Raw genomic sequence first — 23,902 nt, forward strand, 5'->3', positions numbered from 1 at the left:
TTGTTAAGCGCCTTTATAAGAGATGAGAACATATGGCCAATGTTGACCAGTGGTTAGGCTCCAGTGGCTAACTACTTGTCAGTTAGGGTAGAGTAGTGGCGAGATCTCTTTTCTTACCTGACAGGCCATCCTCCTCCTCCTCTCCAGAACTCTGCAGCCTCTCCTGTGTGGCAGATTGTTTAAGCAGCTGATATGCTTTTGTCTCTGTTCAAAGACACACACACACATGCGCACACACACGCGCGCGCACACACACACACACACACAGACGTCTGTGTCAAATATTTGCTTAAAACCCAGGTTTCCAACTTTCAGAGGTTTCTCTGTTTGATGAGACAACATGCTCCAGTGGCTTTCAGAGTCTTTGGGTCTCAGTGCTGAACAGAGTGAATGAAAACACTGCCACATCAGCTAAGCTGTTGATTCAAGCCTTGCGTATACATCGGCAGTTTCCATGAGACGGCAATCGCCCTCTCACATTATCTCAGCATCTCCCCACCAGGAAGGCAATGATTGATTTTCTGTTTTAAAAACACTCATAACGACTTTCTCGCACACTAGAGAAGGTATCATATTTGAGAAGTGCACACAGAGTGTGCCAGCAAAACCAACAGGAGCAGATGTACATAATAAATGGCCAGTTGTCTCAAGATGACGAGGCTATTACAACAACACCTTTGGTAAATCTAAACCAGGGTATAAATTCTCTACGTACAATTCAACGTGAACTGAAATATTTTTAACGTGTTCAGAATAAAAGCAATCTGAACGTTTCAGCAGGCTATAAAAACGACACGACTTTTACATGGCCATTTCAAGTATCCATCCACCCAATGTGTTAAAGAAACCGACTTGCTTCTTTTAGAAAAAAACAAAAACAACAACAGTCGACAGGCACACACACGCCGCCTCATAGCCATTACTATCAGCTCCAAGGCCAGGGTATACGATTGTGAGATGGACATCTCTATCTCCCACCAAAAGCTTTAGTCATGTTTCCATGGAACGACACTGGTTATGGTTCTTTCCCCCCCTCTTTTGATTAGTTATTGCGATTCGGAAACTCGACTCATTTTGTGCGCTGTGCACCTGGGGATGTGTACATATGAAAAGCCCAGTAGGACATCTGATAGCCAAGTGTAATATGGCAATGCTTTACATTTCAGAGGTTCGGCTAAGGGACGGGTCCATTCTGCGCTTTTAGAATGCCTTCACATCTTGTCCGTTTCATGTCTAGCCTCACCACCAGAGCATTATTTAGAAGATAATGAGAACCGATGACAGATCTCTCACGCTCACACCCTGGCGTCCTGACAATTAAAGCAGCTGCATTATGCCTGTACCCCCAGATTATCAGTCCTACCAGAATGCCTCGGACCAGGCTGAAAACGCGGCCAGTGTTTTCTCGGAGATAATTAGAGAGAACTAGCGCGGCTCTTCAGGTGGGACTTTGACCGTAGATTCACCTTGATCATCCTGCCTCAGCCTGTGCGTAAAAGAGCCCATTATTCACTGCAGTGGGAAGAAAACAAACTGCAACACAAGGATAGTGTGAATGCTGGGGCACCAGCGCTGCCTTTTTACCTCTAATAGGAATACTTTCCGCAGGGCTTTCGTCTTGGCTGTCCTCTTCAGTACTTTGTAGTTCTATAAGAAAGGAAAGCCCATAGTGAGAAGCAGAGGCATGGAGGAATGGAGGCTAGGGGTAGAATTGGGACTGGGGGGGCTTTCTTTAGCTCTGAATAGAGGCCTTATGAAGTCTGGTGCTGTGGGGGATTCATAAAAAAAAGGTCTATGGTGAAATTGATTTCCCCCATGAAAGGGAAACCTATATTTCTTCACGGCGATGGCTCTCAAAAAATGGCAGTGGTCTTGTATTTGTTCATGTTCTCAGTCTTCCTATTTGTTAAAGTGAAATTACCAACTTTTCTAAATGAAGTGAGGTCATATTGTAACCCACAGTGGAAAGAAACCATCAACTAGCCCAACAGATAATAATAAATCATATCAGTTACTTCTTGCAGCATTATAGTAATCACATTGATTAGGACTGCTTCAACGACAAATAAAACAGACTAAAAGTAGTGCTTATCTGTTTTTGTGTTGGTAGGTACAAGCATATTAGGAGAGTTATGTTTTGTTTTTTTTTTGTTTTTTTTGCTCTTTGCTGGTCTCTCTCAAATTAGTCGGCAGTGCACACTAGCACAACAGTATTAACTTGCAAATCTGAGGATAGAGTATCTTTAAAATTGATAACCTTTATTACTCAATTTTCTTAACTGTAAATGGGTTTCACTTTTACTGCTGTAGAAGTGACTTTTTGTTGGAATGCTAGTTTTATCGCCCTCTACTTGTCTCTGCTTATCTATATGCTGCCGATGTGATGACCCACTTGAAGTTTCATCAGAGCTGATCTCATCTGAGCTAAGAATCAGCATCCAAAAGTTGCAGTGCAGCAAGAATGTCATTTGTGACCTGTACATGGTGCACTGTGAGCTGCTGAACTGTGTGATATGCCTGCTAAATGCTGTCCTATTTTGCAATAAAAAAAATCGTCAATGACCTTGTTTTCCTTTGTTATGTGCTGGCCTGCCAGGCTGCATTTCTCCACCATCAGCCAGGAGAGAGGGAAGGCCGCAGGAAGAAGACAAGTCACTCTCGTCCTCCGCCGAGGGGCACTCCTCACAGGACTGGGACAGAAGTGTCCTCAGCAGCACTTTGGCCTACAAGCAGCACAAATTAAAACCACACTCTAATTGCTCCCATATTCTAAAGGAAGCGTCAAATTGAACTCCCCCCAGATTAAGCAAGTCATTTACTTTGGCCTCAGCTGTGCTCACAGAAGGTGCAGCTGCCTTGCACGTTCAAATGCCGGGGAGAAAATAACTTCAAATTCTCCTTCTCGTTTAGCTTAAAAAAAAAAGATTATTTCTCTCACACATTTTTGCTCCTGCTCACTCTCTCTCTCTCTCTCTCTCTCTCTCTCTCTCTCTCTCTCTCTCTCTCTCTCTCTCTCTCTCTCTCTCAATCACACTTTTTTCTCTCTCATCCATGAGATTAGAGAAGCGCCTAAAGAATGCAATCACCCTGGTGTTAATGTGCAACTCGTTCCAGATATCTCCTCTCGTGGCTGAGAGGATTGAGACAAACTGCTCTCTTCCTCCATCTCCAGCTCAACTTTATCTCTGGGGAGATGAGGATACACAATTAAGAGGAGCTGTTCCGTGAGATGAGGAGCCGGGGAGATGCCACATGCCGATTTCATCTCGCTCCTTTCTCCCTTCCCCGTATCAAACCCAGCCATCGTCATTGCTCTCTTTTGTCATCAAAGGGCGCTTCTCAGCCTCAGACGGCCGTTTGCAACTTTTAATGAGCGCTAATGTGAAGGGGATGATCAGGAGGATTTTGACTGACAAACTTTAAGTACAATGTGAGTTGTTATCAGCAGGTCACAGGGGAGATTGAGAACGTACATGCTTTCATTTTTCTGAGAAGAAGGGGACAAGATGTAAACACACCATTCCGATCTTTCCAGTGGGTACTTGATGTTGATGAACAATAAAAACTGACTCGATCCTTGTCATTGATACCAATCTTTACTCTTTTTTACATTTAGTCAAATGTACCATGGGTTGAGGCCTTATGCAGACCCACTGCATTTTAAATATCAATGAATGCAACTGTTAGCACTTGAATATTCAAAGGACTTCTGAGTGTGTGCATGCAAGCTGCATGTTCCCATTTGCCAGAGTGGCCAGGCTGTGAGGCAAGATTTGAATGGAAATTTCTGTTTGCTCTTGTGCGTGGAGAGTAAGCCATTGTATGAGAGAGAGAGAGAGAGAGCGAGAGAGAGATTTTCACTCAGACTTTTACTGATGCACTTAGGCATGATGATGAAGATGGCAGCGCCACTCTTCCTTTTGTCAGCTCATGTTTTCAAGAGGCTCTACAGTCTCCCTCTTTGCCTCTTGCACTTGTGCGAGGGATGGTGCAGCGACATCTCCATGCCACAAGAAGACATCTTAGAAAAAAACTAGGAATGCCACCTCATGGTTGTATGCCTCCACCAACCAGTAAAGTTGCAGTTTACATCCATGCCAGTCCAGACTCATAGAGTTTTTGTAGTGAAGACTTTGAAGGACTTTAATAAAAGGTGTTAAGTGTATTTCTTTTGGCGAAATGGAAGTTATCACTATATTGACATGTATGATTCTAGTGGATAATTTCAAGTGAGAAACATGCTATTTTGGACATGCGCGCGCGCGCGCGCACACACACACACACACACACACACACACATACGTGCTGTCTGTCTCCTCAGCCAAATCCACCTAGCAACTTGTACATGATCTTATTTTGATTAGTCAAAAAGTTAACAACATACTAAAGACATTTATGTGCATGGCAGGGCAACACTAAAAATGACTAACACATAATCATTCAGTAACGTAAGCTAAATGGGTCTACCGACAGCTCATATTTCCGTTAAAAGTGTGAAATAGCTCAAGGAGAAAGGAGAATCCTTCACCTTTTCAGTCATCTTCAAAGCTTCCAAGACTTTAATCAACAGAAGGGGATGGTCTCTATGTGTTGTTGCAAAGAAGCTACAAATTCTAAAATTTGGATGCTTCAAACACATATTCAACCTGGCAGCACAGAAGATCTATACAATCACCAGTTTCAAGGTGGTTACCCAAGATTGGTGTCACCAATTCAGTATCTGACCAAATGTGAAATATGGTCACAATCTCCTTCTGTTCCCGAGTTATGGCATTAAATAATGACCAGAAAAGTGTTTTTGAAGAATATTAAAATGTCACAGTGAAGTTGACCTTAAAATGTCATCTTCTTTTTCTTCTGCTTCTTCTTCAAGGCTTCCTCATTAGCAAGGGTTGCCAGCACCATCAGGATGACATGTTTGCCAAACAAGTCTCCTCCCGTTCTTTCTGTCCTGAGCTGATCTTGTTGCCTCCAGTGCTTTCAGACTAAGCCATTCTTTGATGTCATCATGATACTGCCTTTTTTGGTTGGCCTCTCTTGCGCTTTGCTGGTGTAGTTCCCAAAATCGCTGTCTTTGTTAATTTACTTCCACCTGGACGACAGGTATGCCCAAAGAATGATAGCTTTCTTTTCATTATATGTATTATTAGTCCTCTTTTTGTTCCTAATTTATTAAGGATGCTCGCATTTGTTCGTTTCTCTGTCCAACTTATTCGAAGCATCCTACGATAAAGCTACAGGTCTGCAGCCTCAATCCTGTTTACCGTCGCTTTCTTCAATGTCCAACTTTCAGCTCCGTATGACAACACTGGCCAGACGAGTGCTTTAAGTAGACTGACTTTCACGTCTTTTCTTATTCCCCTATCTCTCCATATTGGTACCATCTCCATCATTCTTTTCTTTGCTAGGGTAATTCAGATTTTTATGTCATCTGTACGATCACAATCATTTTTCTTAACTAAACCCAAGTATTTGAAGCTCTCTAGGTGTTCTACATCTTGTCCATCTACTGAGATTGCAATATCCGATTCACCCACTTTCACACACTTTGTCTTTTTCACATTCAAACTGAGTAACCTCTTTTTCCCTGCCTCATTTACTTGACTCAACATTTCGTTTGGATCTTGCTGTCCATCAGCTGCTAGTACCATGTCATCTGCAAATCTAAGATTGCTTATCTTATAACCACCTATGCTCACTCCATATTCATCTATATCTGCCTCATGCATCACTTGTTCTGTGTATAGTGTGAATAAGCGTGGTGATACAATGAAACCTTGACATACACCCTTCTCTATTGGAAAAGCTTCTGTGTTCTCACCATTCCATCTCACCACTGCTCTCTGGCCAGTATATAAACCTTGAAGTAGCGCAACGAGGTGTCTAGGGAAACCCATTTCCAGCATGATGTTAAAGAGCTGTGCGTGGCTTACTGAATCAAATGCCTTTGAATAATCAATGAAAATCAGCATTGCCTTATTATCTGTGTTGGGTACCTTTTCAATTAGTGTTTGCAGTGTCACCAGCATTTCTGCACACCCTCTTCCTTGTCTATAACCTGCTTGCTCATCTGACATCTCTGAATCCATCTTATCATTCTGTCCAACAAGATGGATAGCATGATTTTACTTGTGTGACTAATCATCATTTTATCTTATTAGACATATTTGTGAAACTATGTCATAATTCGCAGAATTCTTGAGTTATGGCCAAAGATGTGTTTTGTGAGGTCACAGTGACCTTGACCTCTGACCACCAAATTCTAATCATTTCATCCTTGAGACCAATTGGACATTTGTGCCAGATGTAACAAAATACCCTCCTGGTGTTCCTGAAATATCTTGTTAACGAGAATGGGATGGAAGTGAAGTCACAATGACCTTGACCTTTGACCAGCAAAAACTAATAAATTCATCCTTGAGTCCAAGTGGACACTTGTGCCAATTTGAAGAAATTCCCTCAAGGTGTTCCTAAGATATCACATTCACTAGAACGGGACGGATGGACTGACGTACGTATGGATGGACAACCCGAAAACATAATGTCTTCAGCCACGGCTGTCGCCAGCGCAGAGGCATAACAAAACTCAGGCAGATATTCATAATCATTCAATTGATATTAGATGGAGAGGTACGGTCTCTGATTCTACTTGTAATATGATGCAGAGAAGAACTGATATGCCCGATGAGTGGAGATAGGGTGGATAGTAGGGATGTAAAGATACACTCAACTCACGATTCGATATGATTCACGATACTGTGTTCAAAATACAATTTTCTCATGATTTTTTTTTTTAGCAAAATGAGACTGAAGAAAAATTATGACTGAAAAAGATTCCTTTATTTCTAAGACAAAAGTCTTCAAAATATATATATTTCCTTTTCTTTGTGAAAGTGAAACTGAAAATCTTTTCTTAAAAAACAAAAATCCAATTTTTAGGACAACAATCTACAAAATATATTTTCTCTTATCTTTTCTTTATCAAATTAAAGAATCCTTTTTTTTTATTTCCAAGGTAGGGTATAAACTATGCAAAACTGCATATGTCCTTTTCTTTGTGAAAGTGAAACAAAACTAATCTTAAATAACAAAAAAAAACCTACACTGAATTTAAAAAAAAATCCCAAATCAAATAAATAAATGAATAATACAAATAAATGAATTATACAAAAAAAGAACATCGCTTCAAATAAACAAACTAAGGCTTGGCCTGTGTTCCTAGCTTGAAATTTATATTTTTTTTGTGAGGGGGGGGATATATCAGCATATCTATATTTCCAGGCAGAAGCTGAGATCTCTGGACATTCAACAATGTCCCACCAGCAGCCATAGACATACTATATACATAGACGCCACACTGGCCGCTGGATCATACGTCAAAAACGACTCTTTGAAATAGGTTGAGAAATGTAAACATTATTGTGCTTTTTGTCCAGAAAAACTGTAGCTCCCCTGTTTACTTGAATTTGTTTACAGGTCAGTTTTTCCCAGTCCAATACAGCAACAACGTTAACATATCACAGTAACGGGTCAAAGTGGCCAATGCGGCGTCTATGTATATGTATGCATGTACATATAGCCCAATCCCAATGTCCACACTCATGGACTCACGGACTTTGAGGCGCGTTCCCACTAAATCCATGAGGGTTTAGGGCTGCCCTACTGTCAAATTGTCAAGTGCATGAGTTGTCTCGCAGACATTTGAGCCCTTTATGCACACTTTCCAAAGTCTGCATTTCTGCAGACTTTAGCTGTGTCCCAATTCAGTGGCCATATCCTTCGAAGGGTGCATTTGAAGACCGATTATGTCACAGCAGCGCACCAAGGCTGTCCAATTCCGAAGGCTCCTTCAAATGTGGCCAAGAAACGTGGCCTTCGTTTGTCAGAATTTTATGGGTACAATAGATGGATTCTTCGTGGCCCAACCTACTCCAAAATACATTGTGCGCCAGTGATGATTGGATTTTTTTCCACAAGAAAATGATGTCTCCAACTCCAGCAGTGGCCGACAATAACACTTTTAAATGTAAGTATTGGGTAACCAAAAATAAATAAATAAATAAATAAAAATTCTGGCCCATTTCCACTACTGTTTGTCAACTGCAACTGTCAAGGTTGCTAGGTGACCGGAGCAGTGCTTTGTGATGCAAGAATAAGGGCGGGAACAGCTGTCGACCTAAATAGGAAACCCTCTGTTAGACCAGACCATCTCATTTAACAACGCTAGGTTCGGGCGTCCGGGTAGTGTAGCTGCCTAGTCCGTTGCCTACCAACATGGGGATTGATGGTTCGAATCCCCGTGTTACCTCCGGCTGGGTCGGGTGTCCCTATAGACACAATTGGCCGTATCTGTGGGTGGGAAGCCGGATGTGGGTATGTGTCCTGATCACTGCACTAGTGTCTTCTCTGGTCAGTCGGGGCGCCTGTTCGGGGGGGAGGGGGGAACTGGGGGGAATAGTGTGATTCTCCCGCATGCTATGTCCCCCTGGCAAAACACTTCACTGTCAGGTGAAAATAAGCAGCTGGCGACTCCACATGTATCAGAGGAGATGTGGTAGTCTGCAGCCCGCCGCGGATTGGCAGAGGGGGTGGAGCAGCAACCGGGAAGGCTTGGAAGAGTGGGGTAATTAGCCGGATACAATTGGGGAGAAAAAGGGGGAAAATTAAAACACTAGGTTCGGCCTTCGCAGTCCATAAGGACTTGCCTTTGTAGACTGTATTCTTCAAAGGATGCAGCCCCTGAATTGGGACACAGCCACATGTCTATGCCTGCGGCCGCCATGTCTGTGCAACCCCCCCCCCCTTTTCTCACCAATTATACCCGTCCAACTACTCCACTACTCTTCCAAGCCATCCTTGTCGCTGCTCCTTCCCCTCTGCCGATCTGAGGAGGGCTGCAGACCACCACATGCCTCCTCTGATACATGTGGAGTCGCTAGCCACTTCTTTTCACCTGACAGTGAGGAGTTTCGCCAGCGGGACGTAGTGCATGGGAGGATCACATTATTCCACCCAGGTACCCCTCCTCCTGAACAGGCGTCCCGACCGACCAGAGGAGGTGCCAGTGCAGCGACCAGGACACATATCCACATCTGGCATCCCACACGCAGACACGACTACCTGTGTCTGTAGGGACGCACAACCAAGCTGGAGGCAACACGGGGACTCGAACTGACGATCCTTGTGTTGGTAGGCTACAGAATAGACTGCTACGCTACCCGGACGGATGCCCCGATGTCTTTCCACCCTGATACAGCTACTCACGCAAGTGATGACGTAGGACGTCAAACAAGTGACCCCAAAAGTTGATAGCGCCCTCTGCTGTTTAAAAAGTGTATCTCGATTAATTTTTCATCTCACCGATTTGAATGGTCACATGTTTCTATTGGGAATTTACTCTCCCCCGAATTATCGATACATTCCTAGTGGATAAGGAAGATGACAAAGTAAGGCTCCTTGCTCTTAGCATCAACTTGAATATTCAGTCTTCTTTCTTCTTGTTTAATTAACTTCGCAATTTTCTCCAAGTCCTGCCACTCTTTGGGCGATATTTTAACAATCTATGCACATTGTCTAAAACACATAACGCAAGTGTATTTTGGGCGTGTCCAAATCCACTTTTGCTAGTTTAGCGGCAGATAATCTGAGCGCAAAGCAAGGCGCATGGTTCTAAGGGGTTGTACTTAGTCTCTTAATTAATCATAGGTGTGTTTTGGGCGTGTCATCTCCCATTCCTTTTAAAAGCCAGGTGCGCTTGCACCTTGGCGCATTGCTATTATAATGGCAGATTTGCCAAATAGTAGGAAAAATGTCACGCATTGTGCACTCACCTAGGTAGGCGCATATTACTATCCTAATAATGCACCCTTAAAATAACAGTAAAATACTTTTGTTGATCAATCACACAATCGCTTACTGCTGTCTCAAAATAGCAATGCACCAACAATACGCCTGACCATACCTCATTTTAAGACCAACACGCCCATGGGTAACTGACAGCTGCGTCGGTCTGAAACTTGTAAAGACACTTGCGTTGCTCTTGATGATGCTTTGTCCCGGATGTAAGATAGCATCCTTAGTTATCAATGCTTTGGCCAATAAAATTATGAGCTCTGCTATTATATTTAATGTTACATCACTGCGGTAAACACGCTTGGGGTAATGTAAACCTATTTTACAGTTTCCCCAACAATTACTACCATTTTCCTTTTCTGAAACCTATGTTCTTTAACTAGTCTTGCATTATCTATCACAAGTTGCATCAAAGCTGCTCTCTGTTGTTCTTAGTGGCGTATCAGGGCAGTGACAGTTGTAGGCAGTAGAGGTGATTGCTAGGCACTGAATGGTGGATTGTTGTGCCAATCATTATTTTGTAAATGGTCAATTAGGCATAATTTCCTACAAGGTCAATGAGTGGGAATTTTCAAAGAGTTCTGTCTTTTGAAGAAGGTCTTAATGGCTGCTTCATTCACGTGGGCCCAGGCAATGGATATAATTCCAGCTAATAACAAATTAAAGGCTAGTGTTTTCCGGAAGAATAAGCTACAGGATGAAAGCAGCCCAAGCTGCGGCTGTTATTTACGATTAGTGTGTGGGTCAGGGTTTCTTTTTGGTCTAGGTCAACATGTGGAGCAATCTGATAAGCGGGCAGCCAGGGCTGTGTTTCAAACACCAGACACAAAGAGGGCTCTCAGTACCACCCACAACCCTCTTCAGAATAATATTCTCAAAACACAATGGTAGCTATCTTGAGAAAAAATATTCTAATTGTCAAACTAGTGTGATAGATGCTGCCAATAGGCAGATTCTGGAGAGTAGGACAGTGGTCTTCGCATGTATGTGTATTTGCATTCACATGCCCATGGGAGTGTGTGCATGCATGAATGTGTATGAGCTTGAGTGCATGTTGCCTACGCTACCTGGTGGCTGTAGGTGGCATGGCGCTCCAACAGCAGTGGGGTGAACAGCTGAAGCAGGCGTTCAGTACTGAGGACACGCCACTCCTTGAGCAGAAGGGCATGCTTGAACCAGCGATCCCATAGCTGAGCAGCGTCGGGGGGGAGGCTGGAGCTGCGGCAGGGAGGGGAAAGAGGAGGGAGACACATGGAGCACAGCGAGGGAGAAACAAGAGAAAGGAAAGCAAGAGGATGAGAGGCTTTCCCACTGCATACTCAGTAAAAGACTCAAAAACCAAAGGCATAATTCTAACTCTCCACTGACTGACAGTTTTCTGGATAATCATCAGAACAACTGAAGTAGTTGAGTGAGAGATGTTTAATCTGCCATCAAATGAAGGAATAGACGGATATTGGCTATCAGTGTTGCTAAATTCTGAGACATAATTAGAAACATAACACTGGTATGTCACCATGTATGCTTTTTTATAACATATCATCCTCACCATGCCATCTTAACAGAGTAGAACTAGATCATATATGACTTCATGTTACAACACATGGACACAGGTAGGCTATATACAGAGGGAAAGCTGAATGAAAGGTCAAACAGTCGAGGCATCTCAACAGGAAGTGTTAAAATGACACAGCAAGATGCATTTCTTTGGACTGAGTATACGTTATCAGGAAAGGTCGCACTGAAATCAATAAAATAGTGAAGCAGAGCATGGATTTGGTTCCGAGTATGACTACTCATTATCAAAAAGGACTGGAAGTCACAGATAGGGCATTTTAATTTACTCATGACATTCACCTTTGCAGTGTTACCAACAAATGTGGCACCATTGATGACCTTTACATTTGTGGACAAGGGAGACCGTATCGAACGGCAGCGCACAAAATCTCCACTAGTGTTGTAAGTGAATGCTTTTTTCCCTTCCCTTGCTTGGTCAAGCTATCACTAAAAAAGGCAGGAATCCACTCTTCATCTAAACATGAAATTCACCTTTAAATTGGTTCACTTTTCATATGAAAAGGAGAGAAAAGTCTATTGAACTCTGGCACTTTCCGAGCACCGATATCTCTGCACTGAATTACTCCATTATGGAACACATTTATTAGAGGAGCAGCAAGAGTTGAAAATGTCTCTTTACACACACACACACACACACACACACACACACACACACACACACACACACACAAAGTCTTGATATCAAAAGCTGATAGTGGGCAATACAATACCAAACAGCACTAAAGCTGAGACCCAAGATCAACAACATCATCTCAAATCTTTGCACCAAACTCTCAGGTGAATGTGAAATACAGAACCTCAAGATCACCGTGTAATTTAAAAAAACACATTACACAAATGATCAACCTGGCTTGTACCATGGAAATTCAATTTACTGTCATCCAAGCATGTTTTTTTTAGGTTTAGTATTTTTAAGTCAAGATGAGAAATAAAGCACAAAAGGTAAAAAAAAAAAAAAGTAGAGGAAAAATTGAAAGACATCCAAGGCTTTAACTTGGTGGTGGCCTCACAAATAATCCAGGACCCTTACCTTATTTCCTTAGGCTGGGTGCTGGACCTGTGAGCAATAACTAGGTCCTGTGGTAGCAGGCAGCCCTTTGCCGTGCTCCATGACAACCTCTGAAGCTCATGAAGGACGGCCGCTCCACATGCTTCAAGGTCTTCATCATTCAAGCTCGCTCCCTTGTTACAAAGGCTGTGCAATATATAGAGAAAGCGCTCAGCTATCGCCATGGCGCCCCGGACTCAGCCTCTGGGTCAGGGGTGTACGGAACACAGCAAACAGCTACTAACAGAATACACAGACTTCACACATGCACAACCCCATGCACAAGCTCACGTGCTTACACACGCACACACACACAATAAGCATGAACACAAATATATAGCGAGTAAACATTGTACCAAAGGCCACAAGATCCCTCTTTGTCTCCAATTGGAGATGAAAATGGCATCATTTACAAACTTTATTTGCCTATGTGGGGATAACAATAGAAATTGACTTAAGAGTTTGTATCAATTGTGATACTTTAACAAAGAGCTCCAATTATGCTAAATTAATCATGCTATGAAATATATAATGCCTGTGAAAAGTAAACCCAGCCTAATGAAACATGGCCGCTCTATTCTCCATCTCCCTGACTCCAAATTACCAAGACCAATAATTCAGCAGCAAAGCATGGTTACTATAACGATCCAGTGTGTTTGAAAACCCCTTAGAAATCAAGACGTGCGAGCATCTGTGAATGTCTGCGTGTCTGTGTGTGAGAGTGTGTGTGAGCATTGTCTGTGCCAAGTGATGACACTTCATCTAAAGTGAGTGCCCTCGGTGGCAGGATAATTCTTTTTCCTTCAGATCTGCGGCTACAGTTTCGATTATCATTTAAAAAACAAAGACAACATTTAGACTCAAGGGAGTTAATAAAAAAAAGTTTCAAGTGAAAAGCTGTGCACCTGACAATTGTATTGAGTTTTCTTTGGTCAATTGAAGACTTCCAGTAGACGTTTGTTTGTTCACCATGGAGTTGTCCTTCAATGCTCTCCAGGAGATGAAATAGCCCTTGGTGGGAAAGTCTGAAAGAACATTATCCATTGAAAAGGTGAAAAGAACTAAATAAAATAAGGTCATTTGATCAATACGCCTGCCATTTTTAAAAAAGAAAAAAAAATTAAAAAGGTGACATTTGATTAGAACATTTGTAAAAGCCCCCCCACCCCCACCCCAATGTGATTTCCTTGAGACACTCAGGGACTGCTGAAGGAATCTGGCCATTACGGTACCACTGCCATAGTTTGGGCCTTCAGCTATTCAAATAATGTCTATTGATGCAGAAAAGAATGGCAGGTTGTACAATCAAGGTCTACATAAAATGGTTGTTCAATATAAAAGCTGGTAGAATCAGATGCCTATTGCAGAAGAGAAGTAGAATATGAAAAGAAATTCTTCAGATTGCATTCAATTATAAGACTGCAATATATGAGAGTTAAAAAAAATTCCAGAGATATGAAAATATATAACACTGAAAATAAAACCACATTCAAGTGAATGTCAGAAAACAAAAAGACACTGACACAAAAGAGATTTGAGGTTATTTCTTTAGGGAAGAGATTTACACTTCAATCTGACCGTGTGTGGGGCTGCAAAATGAGAAATGGATGTCTGATGCATGCGGATATTTGGAATCCATCTCTTTCTCGAGCATTAAGCTCTGGGTGGCCCTCATTGAATTCTCCCAGAAACCTTGAGCCGTAAGACTCCAAGTCCCCCCCAAATAAAAACGGCCACTAAGAATTTATGACAATCTGTAATGGGCTGCCAGGTTAAGGGGTCAGCAAACAATTGGTCCTTCTCTTTTGCAGGTTGTTTCCTGGTAACATCCTGATTAAGCTGGCAGCTTGAATTATATCCATGACATTCTGTAGTTCTCAGTCCATGTGTGCTAAGTCCCCTTCAATGTGGCTGAAGTAGCATAGGAAAAAGCTTTTTTTTATTTTTTTTATTCCCTCCCCCCATCGGTAGAGTGGGCCTTGAAATAGTCATCATCTTTCTCTCCACTTTATTTTTCAATGCTCTTCAAAAGGAGACCTTTAGAGAGGGGAAACCTGAATTTTTTTGTGTGCTGCTACAGGCTTCTCTCCCTCTCTCTTACACTCTGTATTGTTGCCAGGGTTTCAAGGCGAGGTCTTCAACCTCACTTTAGGTGCTGCTGTTTGTCCGCATCTTGACATCATCAGGAGTGCATTGTTAGCTTGGAGAAAGAGGTCAGGGCTCTCTGCAGTGATATTACTCAACAGTACAGTACCATCTCCAGGGTGATTTGCCACATGGAACGATGTCCTCATCTCCAAGTGATTGGTGTCAGGGGGATTTCACCACACTGGCAAGCATTAGAAAATAACACCACAAGTACACCACAAGTAATAATTACATGGGAGCTCCACATTGAAAATATTTCACAAATTTCCACAGCTAGCACCCAATTTAAGTAATGTATACGAATGTACATTACTTTCACGATGAGTCAGCTTAGACTCGGTCATTTCATAAAAAAAAAAACAGAAAAATCTTGAAAAAATTATCATTTCACAAGGGCACAACAAAACGCACAGTTCTATCTCAATGTCATGATTAAATACTAAATCTATGCATTATACACAGTATAGCCCTTTGTGGTATTTATAACAAAAACAACCAGAAACCTCTGCAATGTGTTAAACCATCTTGGCACAGATATAAGAGACCCATCATGCAGTCCAGGGTAAGATATTTAAGAGGAGCACACCAAGTAAGGCCATTATGTTGAGTCCTGGAGGATATTTTAGTCCTATATGCTCACCCACCCTAGAGAAGAAATATAATGGGATAATCTAATGAATTGCACAGGCTTGTTTTTACTGGCTGGGAGTTGAATGGAAAGAGCGATATAAACTCTAACCTTGACAGAGAGGGAGAGAGAGAGGAAAACAGAGAGAGTAACAGAGACTGGATGTTCTCTGAGCTTTACATCAAAGTCTTTGGTTTTCTTCTCATAGCCAGAGGCCCTCCGTGTTAACAATGAAAGCTACAGCCCCCCACCACCTTCTCCACAACACAGGCTAACTGCAGCTCCTCTCGAGGTTACACTATAACAGAAGAGTAGACCTCACAGAAGCCCCTCCTTCTCTCTCAAGGAAGAATAATTTTCCACATCATTTGTGTTCCCATGTTGCTACGGATATGTCCCACCAACCCGACCCTGCTTGAAAAAAGTTTCCAAGCAAGTGTTTGACGACTTGATAAAGCTTAAAATGATCATGCTGGTTTTCCCAGTAAAATAATTTGCTTTGCATGTAAAAATTTGTGGGGAGGGTGGACTCCACAAGGGTAATGAAAATAATAATGAAAACGGAACAGCAAATTCTAAAGTGATAACACAAGGACAAAAAAGCATGGAAAACATTGGGAGCACTGCTGAGCAGACACGGAGAGCCTACAATATAACATTTTTCTTTTTCCTTTTCAAGGGCTTAAAGTGCTTGTGTTTGGAAAAGATGTTCTAAGAAAATGAATATTCACACTAGGTACAAATATTCACTCTCAAACCCCATCCAAAATGATCCTTCAACTCAGAGGCCATCATTGTGCTAAGGATTTGTGGCTGTGAGTGCTGTCCACATGCCCACCCTTCAGAACACTCTATGGCGCCTCAAATTTCCTCCTCCACTGGGGACTTCCTGAGGTCTCTCAAGCAGAAAATTGCTCTGTTACAGCATTATCTTGGATTATGGCAATATTGTCAGTCACGGGTCCTGAACTCTCTCTATAAGGTGCTGCCACTGCCACAGCTGCTGCTGAGCTGCACAGAGCAAGGTAGCTTGGAGCGTGACTCCTACAATCCTCTATGACAGCCACCAAAGATGCAATAGTGGTGAGGACTGCCTGGGCCCATCACCCAGACCCCTTTGGTTGAGTATAGTCATTCTGGAGCACTCCCTTCTCTGACTTTTAGCTAACTTTTGCGTGTTCTTTCATTAAATTCACTGAATAATCAATATCCACATTATACAATTTTTGAAACTAGATACACTGTATAAAAAGAAAAGAAAACGAAAATCAATACATTTGTGTGTCTCTTAACTGAGTGACTCTGAAAAACAGTTTAAAACAATTTCTAGACGTTACCTTTCTAAGGCTGCTTCTGGAGGTATGGAATCATGATTGGATGGTGGTCTGTTCTTCAACTCTCCGGCATGGAGGAACAATTCTTCTCTGTGCAAACTGTCACTGTCCCCCCCTCCAGCGGTGGCACTCATCTCAGGTGCCATTCTGGCAGCTGGAATAGGGTCTAGGTTGGCCACACCCTCAGGTAGATCCTCATCCTCCAGCTCAGAATCCGTCAGGGAAATGGACAGGTCACTGGTACTGCTCTGTGACAAATTCACACTGTCGCTAGGTGTGCCGACACACTCACCTCTATCTGAATGCAGAGACAGTGCAGAGTATCTGATTACTTCTAGTAGGAGATGTTAAGAAAAAGAGTAATAAATTACCTTCAGCTGTCAATTTGAAATTGATATAACAAACAAACAGAAGACATCGAGGAAATAGAAATATGCAAAAAGTCTGAAGGAATAACATTGCAAACCTGGTAGATCTCGCCATTCCTTTCCAAGACACGTTTTGGGCACTGAATGGCTCAGAGCTTTTTCTACTTCCTTCTGTTTGGGCATCTGATGGACAGCCTCTCTGGAGAAGGCATATTCTGCAGGGGAGTTCTGGGCCCACATGGGGCTAATGCTCCCGAGGGATGGAGCATCCTTCTCCGGCCTCATCAAGGTCACTGAAGGTGAAGGCACATGTTCATCATCACCTCCAAAAGACATGCCGCCAGCTGCGCCTGTTAAGGCACAAACAGATGGGAGCGCCGCTGCCGTCCCTTTATGTTTGTCACTCAAATAACAGCTGCCAGGGGAATCGTTTGAGTCTGAAATGTCATCTGATAAATGTGCTTGGTTGTCGGCGGCAGCCTCTCCGCAAACTCTGAAGTCCTTCAAAAGGCCACTTGGTAGATGTTCATGGGAGAGCGTGAGGTGATTAGGTGAATGATGCGATGCTTTGCGTGACGGTACACTTGTGGTGGCAGCCACTGTTGCAGACCCTCTAGAGGTTGGACAACCAGTGAAAACTTCTGCTGGTAGCTGGGAATCCTTCGTTGGCTGAGAGTGGGAATCATGCTGATGTATGTATGCGGCTTCAAACTACAAATATGAAGTAAGATAATATCAAATAAGATACCCACTGTTAGCAGGTGAAGCTCTCCAACATTGCAACATCCAAGTCTCCACTGTGTTCATATGAAAGGCTTTAAGGCCACTGAGATTACCTTTTACTCTCACCATCTTGCCACCAATGAATGTGGCATTAAGGTGGTATCAACATAGATTATCACTACAAATGGGTCATGGAGACTGCAACACTGTCACATATGGCCTTGAACACCCACATTTTCCCAAAAGAAGAAAAAAGGCTGTTCTCCCAAGCAGTTCACAAGTTCATGTCTGTATACATTTTTATTCTCCTGAATTGTTCAACTCTTAAATCCAGTCAAATGGATTTGTCTTGAAAAAAAAAATCAACTTGAGTGTGTAACACTATCCATTTTTCAAATTTGAATATCGGTAGTTTATTTGGGCCAAGGTCAGAATTCTCTTCACATCTTTCAGAAGAATTTTCAGGATCAATGTTTAACTTTTAATCTTATTAGAAATCCTTGACGCAAGTTTTGATTCATGTCTGCAATGTCACTGAGGGGGGAGAGAGAGCAGCAAAAAAGGCTTTCCTCCAAACATAATAACAAAAAGCATGGCTTCTGTTTCTTTTCTGATAAGCGTCTTAAATACCAAACAGTTAGCTGCTTAATAACATTCACTGTAAACCATGCAGCCTGCCCAGCAGATCCACAAAGTAGGTAAAAAAGAGGAAAAGTTAATTTCTTGGCTGAGTGATTCCATCGGTAGCTGCAGGGCAAAGTAGAAAGTGTTTCACTAAAGTAGCAATTGATTCTTCTATCAATCTGCAGCACGCGTGTGCTCTTCCAAGGAATGTATTAAATATGAAAATCATATCCCGTTATCATCTGTCTCCAGCTTTCAGCCCGGTAAGCTTCCCTTAATGAATGCTGCAGCCTGAGGGACATGCACACTGCCAGCCAATGGGTTGTATGCATAATGGAGTGACGGCACCATTTTGCTCATTACAATATCGCCAGGCTGATGGGGGGGATGTGCACACAGTTACAAGTGACTGCTCTAGACAGCATGCTCCAAGATATTATGAGATGTCTTAGACATTTCATCTAAAAGAGCTTTAACTGCTTTAAGTGAAGGGAGAAAGCAGCTATGGGCTTGAACTACATGGCTTGTAAAGATGCACCAGCTAGGATTAGACACCTGCGCCATTACAGATACACAGTTTAAATGTAGACTCCTCTACAGATTTACTCTGTGTAAAGTCTACTTTTCTTTCTTGTTCTTGCCCCGAAAACATTGTGTGATAGAACTGAGATTTGAACTACCCTTGTATAGTTTACAAAGAAAGAGGAATTAAACCCAGCAAAGGCAAGTGGCCTTCTATTTTGGTTATTTGACAGTCTAGCATATAAAATGTTGCAGGATGTAGCTGAAGCGTATACAGCAGAAACGTATGTTTGAGCTGTCTAAGATGATGGTTCTTATTTAAACAGCATCGACATGTCTAGACCAAACCACTAATAGATACTGACAAAGGGAAAACGGGGGGGGGGGGGGGGGGAAGAAATGAAACAGAAAAAATGTTGCTGCAAAGTTGGCAATGTGTCTTTTGTTAAATTACACATAGAACACTATAGTACATAAAGTACAGAAAGGAAATATGATATCCTTGTCTTTACTATTATAATCCTATCACCATTTAAGGTGCACATTCTACTGTTACCTTATCTATATCAAGCTTTCGCTCTGTCTTTTTTCTTGCTGCCATAAAGCTGGAAATTCGATTCAAGCACTTAGCCTGCAAAAAAGAAAAAAGAAACAGTAATATTGTTAAATAGAGACACTACACAAATAATACACTGCTTGTTTTTCTAATTCTTAAAATGCACAATGGATAGTTATTGCCTAATGTACACAGCTGCAATGTAACTGCAACAATGACTAAGAGATGTTGATAATGAAGATATTTTCTACTAACTGACATGTCCCTCATGACGTGACTCTGGACACTTGCAAACACTGGGGATTTCGTCTATATGATAATGCTGTGTATTAAACATGATCTGCAAACACGGTGAGACATGACAGGGTGGTAAAAAAAAGCTGATGAGGTTCAAAATGACCCAACGCTGAGAGGCAGTCAGTCACGGCAGATATTCCCTAGTGAGTGCCCTCCAGGTGGCTGCCAACACGCTTAATCAATTATTTGACAAGGCAGACTGACCGCCTTAATCCTAACTTCAATTAAACAGTCTAATGGCACTGTTAAGGGCATTGTGATTAACTCCAACATCCCAGGCCATTTCTTTCAAACGCCAGTTTATAGAAAAGAGACCTTTAAAACACTGCCTAAAATTTGCCCAGCAGCAAACTCTTCTTATCTATTTAGGTTGATTTTCCACCAATCCAAACCATTAAGTCATTAATCTTTTAGTCCATAAAACGTCAATGACAAATGCCAATCACAAGTTTCCAGAGCCCAAAGTTGAATCTTAAAACTATTTAAATCTCACCAACAGCCCAATAAACTGCTCAAGTATTTATTTTATAATGATAGCAAGCAAGCTGTGACTAACAAATATCTGCTTTTGTTACTTAATGTCTAAAACAATATCGATTATATAAATTATAATCAATTGACTGCCTGTTGATCAATTAACAATTTCAACACCACATAGGTTATGAAGAATTACAGCAATTAGAGTTAATAAATGATGACATTGGTGTCATTGGTGTGACATTGTGTGTGTGTGTGTGTGTGTGTGTGTGACATAAATGATGATATTGGTGTTTTTGAATTTGTTTTTAGTATGTGTCAAGTCAAGTCAATTATATTTGTACAGCCCAATATCACAAATTACAAATTTGCCTCAAGGGGTTTTACATCAACACAACAATGTGTGTATGTGTGTGTGTGTGTGTGTGTGTGTGTTTGCTTTTTTGCTCTACACTTATTCATCTGGAGATTGATATTATTTGGTGTTACTTAAAGGTAAAGGCTGAAAAAAGAAAAGAATTCTGGTGATATTCCACACTGGAGTTAAAAGTAAAAAGCACAACTAAAATAATAACAAGAATGTATGACAGATAAAAGCATCAAGAGGAAATAAAGCAACTGCTTGAGGGGAGAGGGAATAAACCTCCGGAGCACTTCAGAGTCTCTATATTGGGCAATTAACTCAGTGAGTCATAATTAACCAATTTTGTTAATTTGATATTAAGCTGTCAAGCACTGTCATTGAGTTTTAAGTGATAATCTGACTGGCTCATTGTTTTCTCCCTTGCTCATTTGCTTGCAGAGAATAAATTGCAGTGTTCACTACTGTCACATCAAGCAATTGCTAGTAAATTTTCCAAATTAAGGCATGATACTAATAAATGTATTTATTAATGTTTGGTATTTAAAAAAAGAGCATTAAAATGGCATTTAGGGCACCCCAACCTGGCAACATGTAAAAAACACAACTGTGACATGCTGAATGTTTTCATTTTTTTATTACTCCTTTTTACTTATTATTGTACATTCCAATTAATTTAAAAACAGCTCAGTGCAAAAACCCACAAAAATAAAAACCATTCAATGTGTATCAGAGATTGTAGCCAAAATAGTCGCAAAAAAAACCATTCACAATCTGAAAATTACAAACAGAGATTAAAGTTAATTCACTGAACAAATGTGTGTGTGTGTGTGTGTGTGTGTGTGTGTGTGTGTGTGTGTGTGTGTGTGTGTGTGTGTTATATACCTTCTGCTGTTGTAGGGAGCCAAAATCAGGCTCATATTCCTTCATGCTTGTTTCTATGCACTCCACATCTCTTAGGAGCTCATGGTTTCTCATTTTTGCTTGTGTTTCCCTCTCACAAATTTCTTTGAGATAACTGTGCAGTTTGGCACACTTTGAGCTGAAGAGAGAGAAAAACAATTATTCAAAAAGAAAATTATGTAAATGCTTTGTCAAAAAATTAAGATTTAGAGCATGATCTTTGACTAAAGACTTTCTCATTTTTTATGACAGTCTGAGATTTACTGTTAAGAACTAAACATGGTTAATATTTATGAAAAAAATATTGCAGTGGAAATAGACTATTCTTACACACACATACACATCCTATTTAATATAGACTTTGCCATATCCACACCCTTTTAATGAAAACAAAATATATAACATTCACGTGCAAGCATAGACTAAATTCATTTTCTTTCAAATGAAAGACTCAAGTAGATGAATGGCGTATTTCAGAGGTTTATCTATGTCAAGCTGTTTGTGCTTTTCAGTAAGTGATGCTGACTCATGAAACTGCTGCAAGGGCTCTCAACCCATAAATATACAACAACAAAAAAGAATGTGGAATTATTTTATGTCTGAGAATGTGCATTAGACTACAATATATAGATGAGATAAATGATTAACTTGACAACTACAACCAAGTGGAATTATGTTATAAACTGAGCAACGTGCAATAATGTGCAAGACACATCAAGTGTATGATAAACTTATGAAAACAACAACAACAACAACAACAACAACAAAGTGGAATTATCTCAAATGATCTATTCATCCTATTCATAGTCTATATGATCACAGAAATTTGAATCAGTTCATCTGGACCCAACGTTTATTGGGAGATAATAATAACCCAATAATAATCTCCAAATAAACTTGATGTCCAAATGAACTGATTCAACTTTCTGTGATGTCCTTACCTGAACATGCGTCGATACATATATGTGCGCAAGATAGACGAAATAGCGTTACATTATAAATCTCATGGCACCAACACACTTTTCATAGGTATGACATTACTCAGATAACTTACATTCCTTTATCAGATATGGAGTAGGCGAGCAACTCCCTCTCCAGAGCCAGCCTCCGTTTCTCCCTATACGGACGCAGAGGAATAGTAAACAACGCAGCTCACAGTGGTTTTCCACCGTGGTTCGTATGGTTTAACCCACATCAGCATAGCCACTTATCCACCGAAGCGTTAGTGAGACAATACTACCGATGATATGTCAACAGCTCGTTTAATTAACAGGTCACCGCTTGGTTTTAATCTTTGGTACCGACTCATTCGGTTAACCTGCACACCTCACCGGCGACACTAGCATTAGCTGTACAGCATCAGACGACAAACGTACGATACACATACTTTGTGTTAGCTAGCACAACAATGGTACAGAGCAAAACGTTGCGGGCAAAGGCAGAGCCGTGATAACAGAACGACTAGCGTGACTGGCACAACGAGCTAAACTAGCTGGCTGCATCTAAGCTAACGTTAGCTCTGCGGCTAGCCTATGTTGTTTCGTACAGCGGGCGGCTGGCGGATGCGAGTCAGCGAGGGGACCCGGCAACCCGAGCTTGAGGATCCCCAGAAGGCTTGGATCGGAATTTACCCTTCGTGTATGCTTTGCTGAATAGATCCTATCTTCGCGTAATATTGCTCCGTGTTGAAAGCCGAGCTCGCCATTCCCCCCCCCCCCCCGCTTTGTTTCACCCGCCGCTAAGGGAGAGGCGGGTGAAACGTGTTTACGTTGGTTACCATGAGCACCGCTTCCCAGAAACCCGCTGGGCTAAACAGACAGACCACGTGGTGAGGGCTCCTGCCCTAACCCCCCCCCCCCCCCCCCCCCCGATGCCTTAAGTATTTGCTGTTACGTTCACCGATTGTTGCAGGTTTAAATCCGCCCTGTTTGAATGCTGGAACAACTGGGACGACAGGGGAATAGAAAACCAGCAGTACTGATGGTGTCCTACTACCAGTTGTCATCGATTACCTTTTTTTTCCTGAATAAAAAAAACAAAACAATTTTAAACAATATCATCAAGCATACAAAATATACCTAAGATAAGCTATGTGATTATGTGCCAAGCAATAATGACAGTCTTCTTGGTGAAAGGATTTAAAAAGTGCTAATACCAATTCTTGTTGGCCTCTTTTAGGGAAGCAGTGGGCTCACTAAGCCCTATACACTTGATGACTTGGTAATCAGGGTAGTTTATCTCCATATCTTTGCATTTGCAGAATTTGTGTAAATCCACAGAGGAAAAGAAAAGGCAATATTTGATGGAGCTCAGATATGAGACCCAGCCAGCCTTGAGTTTGTAAATCCTACTATTTCCTGCTGAGTCAGATATGTCCTTCCTCGTTTAGTTTAATTACTTTTATATCATCAAGTTCACCATTTTCCGCCCTCACAATGTCATATTTTCAATGTATTGTTTCTGACTACATATTATTTTGTCAT

The 23,902-nt window shown here is 41.5% G+C and overlaps 1 protein-coding gene across 2 annotated transcripts in view; it reads right to left on the bottom strand.

The window, feature by feature from the left end:
- kiz (kizuna centrosomal protein) overlaps positions 1-23,150 on the bottom strand; it is a 38,922-nt gene extending 15,772 nt beyond the window's left edge. The window contains exons 1-12 of one of the 2 annotated variants that reach the window (XM_056296000.1): positions 23,051-23,150; positions 22,474-22,536; positions 21,402-21,558; positions 19,382-19,456; positions 17,055-17,667; positions 16,592-16,886; positions 13,384-13,503; positions 12,461-12,625; positions 10,920-11,070; positions 2,564-2,723; positions 1,585-1,647; positions 118-204 (exon numbers count right to left, since the gene is read on the bottom strand). In XM_056296000.1, coding sequence (XP_056151975.1) covers positions 118-204; positions 1,585-1,647; positions 2,564-2,723; positions 10,920-11,070; positions 12,461-12,625; positions 13,384-13,503; positions 16,592-16,886; positions 17,055-17,667; positions 19,382-19,456; positions 21,402-21,558; positions 22,474-22,536; positions 23,051-23,124 — 2,023 coding nt within the window. In that variant the 5' untranslated portion in view covers positions 23,125-23,150. The remainder of the gene's footprint in view (positions 1-117; positions 205-1,584; positions 1,648-2,563; positions 2,724-10,919; positions 11,071-12,460; positions 12,626-13,383; positions 13,504-16,591; positions 16,887-17,054; positions 17,668-19,381; positions 19,457-21,401; positions 21,559-22,473; positions 22,537-23,050) is intronic. The other variant, XR_008811728.1, reaches the window with a different exon arrangement.
- Between the last annotated feature and the right edge of the window lie 752 nt (positions 23,151-23,902).

The sequence above is a fragment of the Lampris incognitus genome, chromosome 16 (assembly GCF_029633865.1).
Source record: "Lampris incognitus isolate fLamInc1 chromosome 16, fLamInc1.hap2, whole genome shotgun sequence".
Classification (NCBI taxonomy): Eukaryota; Metazoa; Chordata; class Actinopteri; order Lampriformes; family Lampridae; genus Lampris; species Lampris incognitus.